The sequence below is a fragment of the Stegastes partitus genome, unplaced genomic scaffold, assembly GCF_000690725.1.
Source record: "Stegastes partitus isolate 25-593 unplaced genomic scaffold, Stegastes_partitus-1.0.2 Scaffold815, whole genome shotgun sequence".
NCBI lineage: Eukaryota > Metazoa > Chordata > Actinopteri > Pomacentridae > Stegastes > Stegastes partitus.
Genome location: NW_007578546.1, coordinates 71,073 through 77,853, shown reverse-complemented (window position 1 = coordinate 77,853; position 6,781 = coordinate 71,073). Strand labels below are relative to the sequence as shown.

General features: G+C 38.0%; 1 protein-coding gene across 5 annotated transcripts; it reads right to left on the bottom strand.

The window, feature by feature from the left end:
* Nucleotides 1-7: 7 nt before the first annotated feature.
* On the bottom strand, nt 8-4,886 carry LOC103365156 (prostaglandin F synthase). 5 transcript variants are annotated; one of them, XR_520592.1, is made up of 10 exons: nt 4,765-4,886; nt 4,238-4,339; nt 3,564-3,812; nt 3,253-3,354; nt 2,476-2,567; nt 1,620-1,802; nt 1,463-1,522; nt 755-892; nt 612-672; nt 8-384 (listed from the first exon to the last, which is right to left on the bottom strand). XR_520592.1 is itself a non-coding variant. In XM_008292516.1 (9 exons), the coding sequence occupies exons 1-8, from the start codon at nt 4,826-4,828 to the stop codon at nt 797-799; spliced, it is 948 nt and encodes a 315-aa protein (XP_008290738.1). In that variant the 5' UTR covers nt 4,829-4,886; the 3' UTR covers nt 8-672; nt 755-796. The 5 variants fall into 5 exon arrangements, 2 of the variants coding, with proteins under 2 accessions (XP_008290738.1, XP_008290736.1); XR_520591.1 differs by having other exon boundaries at nt 551-672; nt 776-892; nt 4,765-4,885; XR_520590.1 differs by having other exon boundaries at nt 776-892; nt 4,765-4,885.
* Nucleotides 4,887-6,781: the final 1,895 nt, after the last annotated feature.

Sequence of the window (6,781 nt, the reverse complement as noted above, 5' to 3'; positions counted from 1 at the left end):
AGCTGTGTTTCTGCAAAGGCTAATATTTATTTAGATTTTTTTACAATATCATCTACTGACCTATGATTGCAATATCCAGTCTGCCTTGCTTTACAGTTCCTATAAATTATTAATTATTCAGGCTTTTTTTTTTTTTTTTTTTTGCATTTATTTCCAACAAAACAAACTGTGTCAAAGTGAGGACAGATTTTTACAAAGTCATGTCATTTTATTAGAACTGTGAAGTATCTAATAAGGCATTGCATAAATATTCATCTCCTTTAGAGTGATTCGCCTAATTCTACACAGGTGCAGCCTATTGGTGCAGGAAGTCACACAGTTATTGAATGAACGCAGCATGAAGACGTGGATCTGAAAGGTCCAGCCACTGGTGCATCCGTAGTCCTGCCAACGCCATGAAGACAAAAGAACAGTCAAAACATTAGTCAGGGAATGGACACGAGAACATTTCCAAGTCACTGAATATCCCTTGAAGTACAGTTAAATCCTCAAAAACTTGAGTGACCATGCAAGACAGACATCTAGTGAAAAATCCCACCAAGACACCCACTCTGAACTTCTTCCATCCTTCTGTGTGTGTGCAGTTTGTGTACACGTGCCGATGGGTTTACCCTTTTCAGAAGAGGCAGCTGGAGATGTATGAACTTTACATCATGGAGTCTCCTCGTAAAACTGTTCCACACAAAGATAATAAACAAAATGAAGCAATTAAAATCTTCAAAATGCATTTCAGGAAGTGCCATTATGAACCAACCTGGTTCTTGGCTAAACACACCTCACGCTTTTCTACGTTTTGTTACTCCACAGTTGCTGGATCCCAAGAAACACGTCTTCCATCATGCAAACTCGTCAAAGCGGCCATGTCCGCCTCCTCCAGCTGAAACTTCAACACCTGTAGATGTGAGACGGCAGAGGACAAGGAGGAAGAAACAGCAGGTGAACTAATGACGACTTTCACTTGTAATGAGTAACACAGAAAACTCAATGTTGATAATCTGCAAAGGATCTTCCATTAAAACTGACACAATGGTGTTGCCTTTAGAAGGACATTTGAATAGGAGGAAATGAGTTTAATCATTGTTGTCACCATATACAGTGACCTATAGTGACATCCAGGTGATTTTTGCCAAACAAGGCACCGAGGTTTGGACTGAACCATAGCCTCCGAAGAACAGTTTTGACCCAACAGGTTTAAAAAGGCTACTGAAAGTGAATCAGTTCCATCAGTTATCCTTTTAAGGTCTTCTTGCTGTTTCAGTTCAATACACAACATTCTGCTTCACTGCCTGAAAGATATTTGGGGGCCAGAGCAATCATATTATTTGTTTATCAATGAACAATGAATGCATTCTGTGTCATTATGCTTGGTCTATCACATCATCATCTTTCTTACAGGTCTGCAATTTTGAGTGCTTAAAAGCTAAAAGGTTGAAAAGACAAAGTAATGGACGGTTTAACTCACCTCCCAGTTTTCTTGCACCCTGCTCTTTTTGGTGGATTTCGGTATCGTAACAATTCCGGTCTGAGACAAATTTAGAAAACATGAAATTTGCAGGTTTATTAGGGAAAACACAGAAACTTCACTCTCAAACCTGGGCAGCAAATATGTGAGCGACAACCTGAATACTCCAGCGAATGCAGATCTGAGAGGGGGTACGTTGATGCTTTTCCGCTATCTGGCAAACAACGGGGTTGCTTAGGAGTTCACCCCTTGCCAGAGGACTGAACCCTGTGAACACAATCCCCTCCTGACGGCAGTAATCCATCAGGTCTTTGGGCTGCTGGAAAGGATGGTACTCCATCTGATGGGCGAAAATCAGCATGACAGTAAAGAGAGATGTTAAAGATATAAATCATCTCACTCTGCTATTGAGTCATTACTTTATAATGGTAAAAATGGCACGCCAGAATTTATTAGCGTGGACATAGGGGCTCGAACAGACTGCAGCTCTGCTTGATGCTGCTGACCCCCCCAGACCCAGAAAAGCAGCAGAAAATGGATGGATGATGGGAATAATCTCGCAATGCAGCAAATCACACCAATGAAGAATGACATAGAATTTAAATCTGGGATGAATAAAAAAAAATACAAGACCATCTCTTGTTCTTAAAATACACACAACCCTCCCCCTTTTTTTAGTTGTATTATTAGTATGATGAGATGATCAACCATAAGGGTGACTAAACCTACAGTCAGTGGCGGGCTTTATCATTTTAAATCTGAAAAATATAAGTACTGCCAGTGTAGCTACAAGGACAGACACTCATGAAGGGGGTAATTCCCCCTCACTGCCATCGCTACGTAACTATTTGGACCATGTGCATTACCTCCTCTTCTACGTTTGTCATATCATCTCTAAACTGATCCTTTCCTCCTCCAAACCTGGTCTAAACTTGTTTATGTGGTTTCCAGCAAAATAAACACATTCAATTATACTGAAGCATTTCAGAAAAAAACAAAAAACAAAACGTGACCTGGTTAACATGTGGCACCACGCTACAGTCTTCCTTCAGCTGCTCCAGGTGGTGGACCACGAAGTTGCTCACCCCAATAGCGCGGCACACCCCTATAAAGACAAACAGATAGTTATGCTCTATAAAATACTCTATAGTCTTATATTGCTTTATTTACTGTTGACACAAAGTCAGTTATAACATGACTGTAGTGATGTCTAAATGTTACTTGTCCAGCTACAACATTAGATCTGATCTTTAATGCAGTTATTGAACCAACTCTAGGGGTAAAAAACTTGTTGTGTGTACTATCATCAACGGCTGGTCTGGCAACCTGTTGTCAACTTCGAGGCTATATTTGTTTTACTTAGACGAGGGGTGTCGAACTCCGGTCCTCGAGGGCCGCAGTCCTGCATGTTTTAGATGTTTCCCTCTTCCAACACACCTGATTCAAACGATCAGCTCATCATCAAGCTCTGCAGAAGCCTGATAACGATCCTGATCATTTGAATCAGGTGTGTTGGAAGGGAAACATCTAAAACATGCAGGATTGCGGCCCTCGAGGACCAGGACTGGACACCCATGAGTCTTAGACGTTTCTGTACTGCAACACATCTGACTCAAATTAATGGATCTCCAGCAGCTCGTTGTCAAGCTCTACACAAGTCTCCATTGATCTGAGTCGGGTGTGTTGCAGTACGGAGACGTCTACAACCTGCAGGACAGTAGCTCACGACGACCGGAGTTGGAGATCCCTGCTACAAGAAACGAGTAGGTTCTAATGAAGACGACCCTGACCGTCCTTGTAAAGTTCCTCCAGAGCTCTCCAGGTCTCAGCTCTTATCTCCCTGTTGGAACAACCAGGTCTCATCGCGTCTGGCCAGTGCAGCAGGTACAGATCTGAAAAAGGAGGCAGGTGACGATTTAATGAAGTGCAAAAGACAAGAAGAACCAAGTTTGGAGAGTAAAGAATTCCACAATAAGAAAAAATAAGTGAAAAACACCGATTATTGGCAAAACTACTATTGGTGCATCTATCATCACAGGTTAAAAAATGCCAACACAGAAAACTTTAGACTCTGTTGGGTTCATGTTTAACACGACGTTACCAAAATATTCAAGCCCCATGTTCGAGCAGGAGTCAAGGCAGGTCTTTTTTGCAGATTCGTATCCATAGTCTGCGGACCACAGTTTATTGGTGATCCACAGATCACTCCGCGGCACTCCACTTTCTTTGATAGCCTTTCCCAGCTCCTCCTCACAGCCGTAGTACTTTGCTGTGTCGATGTGTCGCAGGCCGCAGTCAGTGAGCGCATACACAACAGCATCATGACAGTATCCACCGCGGTGTGATGTGCCTGACACAGACAGGAAATATAACAATATTAAAAAATAAAATAAAATACTACATCCAGAAAGAATAGAAATTCAGTTCAATCCATTTTAACTGTTCGAATACAGTTCCTACATTTATATCACATTAGGATCATTGTTAAGAAAGCAAATATAAAAAGATCTTTAAAGAAAAAATACACGTGTGTGAATGAGTTTTAAATGAACTGTAAGCATCATTATTTTTCATGAACTATAGATGAAGATCAGTTTTGCATGTTTACATCCTTGATTATTAACTTTTTGAAAAATGTATGGCCTTTAAATGACCTTTGATTTATGCAGTACAATATGAAACACTACTTATGTTTCTTCACAGATTATCTGAAGGTTGTGTAATGCTTCTATGAACATGATGTGATCCTATCACATGTCCAGAAGTAAAACACACCTAATCCCAGTATTGGAATGCGCAGACCATTGGAAAGTGGGACTGTGGGACAGCTCACTGAAGTTAAAGACATGATCCTCGACTTCAGCAGCACTGAGCGGCCTGGATGAAAAAAAAATAAGTGTTATTCTTTGTTTTCTAGCGACATAGTTTAGCTGTGGCCTCGCATTACTAACATGAGTTGTGGAGCACATTTCATAGTGCGCTCACACCAGCTGTCCATTCAGGAAAACGGGCGGACTTGCATCAAACATGGAGCATTTGGATTTGATTTCATTTGATTTGAACCTTGCAATGAACCACACCGATATCCTGCCATCTCTTGCGATGAAACACTGTGTGATAATTATGTCGTTCCCACGCATTAATAACTGGGAACGAGTTATTTGTATTTTTTTTAATCGATGTCACCAGACACCTGTGCCCTAAGCCATTATTACAAACCTGCTATGCTTTACCACTACCCACAGCTTCCTGAAGCTCTAATGTCAATATTGCATTAACATTGCCAGTGAAACTTAACTTACCGGAGCTTTGCCCTGAACAGAAATGGAAAAGAGTTGTCGCTTTTTTCCCAAACTTTGTCAACATCTCTGCTGAGGGTGAAGATGAGCCGAACAAAAATGGCGTCGATCAAAATATATGTCAATAAAACATTTCCGTGACACTGTAACGTGCTACGGAAGCCCTAAGAGGACGTGTTTTTTTTGTTTTTGTTTTGTTTGTTTGTTTGTTTTTTAACAAGCCGTTTTCGGAGTTTGTTTTCCTGAGATATTTATTCATGATCTCGCGAGTTAGGTGAAGTTACAAAAGATATTCACAGATTCGCGGTTCCCGTGTCAATAAGTAATTACCGGAACATTGCTTTCAGAAAAACAAACATTGATGTCTGAAGCCAGTTATGTAGACTGCAAGCTCCAGCTCCATTTTAAACATTACAAGCCGCCCTTCGTACGCGACTTCAATTGACTCCAATGCGCTGCCGGCTCTGGCTCGGTCGAGCAGGGACCGTCTACAAAGTGCAATACTGAAGAGAGACGCTACAGAAAAAATCAATAGTGTTGCCAAGGAATAGTGTAGGGTAAAATAAATCAATCCACATAACAATCCATCGAGGCAGGTTATCCTACCATAATTATTTGGGGGAAATATGGTTTATGTAATTTTTATGACTATTTCTGTCATAAAATGTGTAATAACTTTGCTATTGAAAGTTAGAATAGCACCAAAATCCCCTCACATATAATTGAGCTCCTTCTGTTTATACTACAACAATTATTGGGGGAAATTATGTTTTAATGTAATTCTTATGAATTTTATAGACATAAAATATGTAATAACTATGTTATTAAAGGTTGTAATAGTACAAAAAACCCCTCACATATAATTGAACTCCTTTTGTTTATACTACAACAATTATTTTGGTAAAATATTGTTTTATGTCATTTTAATTAATTTTATAGACATAAAATATGTAATAACTATGTTATTAAAGGTTGTAATAGTACAAAAATCCCCTCACATATAATTGAGCTCCTTTTGTTTATACTACAACAATCATTTTGGGAAAATATAGTTTTATGTCATTTATATGAATATTTCTGCCATAAAATATGTAATAACTTTGCTGTTAAAAGTTGGAATAGTACCAAAATCCTTTCACACATAAATTAGCTCATTTTGTTTATACTACAACAATTATTTGGGCAAAAATATGGTTTCATGTCATTTCTATGAATTTTATAGACATTAAATATGTAATAACTATGTTATTAAAGGTTGTAATAGCACCAAAATCCCCACACACCTAAATTAGCACCTTTTGTTTATACTACAACAATTATATTTGGAAAATCTTGTTTTGTGTAAGTTAAATGAATTTTATAGACATAAAATATGTAATAACTATGTTATTAAAGGTTATAGTAGTACAAAAATCCTCTCACACACAATGGAGATCTTTTTGTTTATACTACAACAATTATTTGGGGAAAATATGGTATTATGTAATTTTTTATGAATATTTGTCATAAAATATGTAATAACTATGTTATTAAATGTTATAGTAGGACCAAAATCCCATCACATATAACTGAGCTCCTTTTGCTTATACTACAACAATTATTTGGGGAAAATATGTTTCAATGTAATCTTCTGATTGATTGAAAAAGCAATGATCAAAGGCAATTAGGAGCCCATGTGAATAGCTTATGAGCACTGTGAGGTAATTAAAGGGATATTACAACCTTTAATAGTGTACTTTTTGAAATTTTATGTACAGAAATATTCGTAGAAATTACACTAAAACATATTTTCACCAAATAATTGTTGTAGTATAAACAAAAAGATCTCCATTGTGTGTGAGGGGATTTTAGTGCTATTCCAACCTTTAATAACATAGTTATTACACATTTTATGACAGAAATATTCATAAAAATTACATAAAACCATGTTTTCTCAAAATAATTATTGTAGTATAAACAAAAGGAGCCCCACTGTGTGTGAGGGCATTTGTGTACTACTATAACCTTTAATAACATAGTT

Coding starts and splice junctions, on each gene's coding strand:
- LOC103365156 (XM_008292516.1), bottom strand. CDS start 4,828: ATGTTGACAAAGTTTGGGAAAAAAGCGACAACTCTTTTCCATTTCTGT. Junction 3,355..3,563: donor CATGGGGCTTGAATATTTTG/GTAACGTCGTGT, acceptor CTCCTTTTTCAG/ATCTGTACCTGCTGCACTGG. Junction 893..1,462: donor GGGTGCAAGAAAACTGGGAG/GTGAGTTAAACC, acceptor TCACATCTACAG/GTGTTGAAGTTTCAGCTGGA.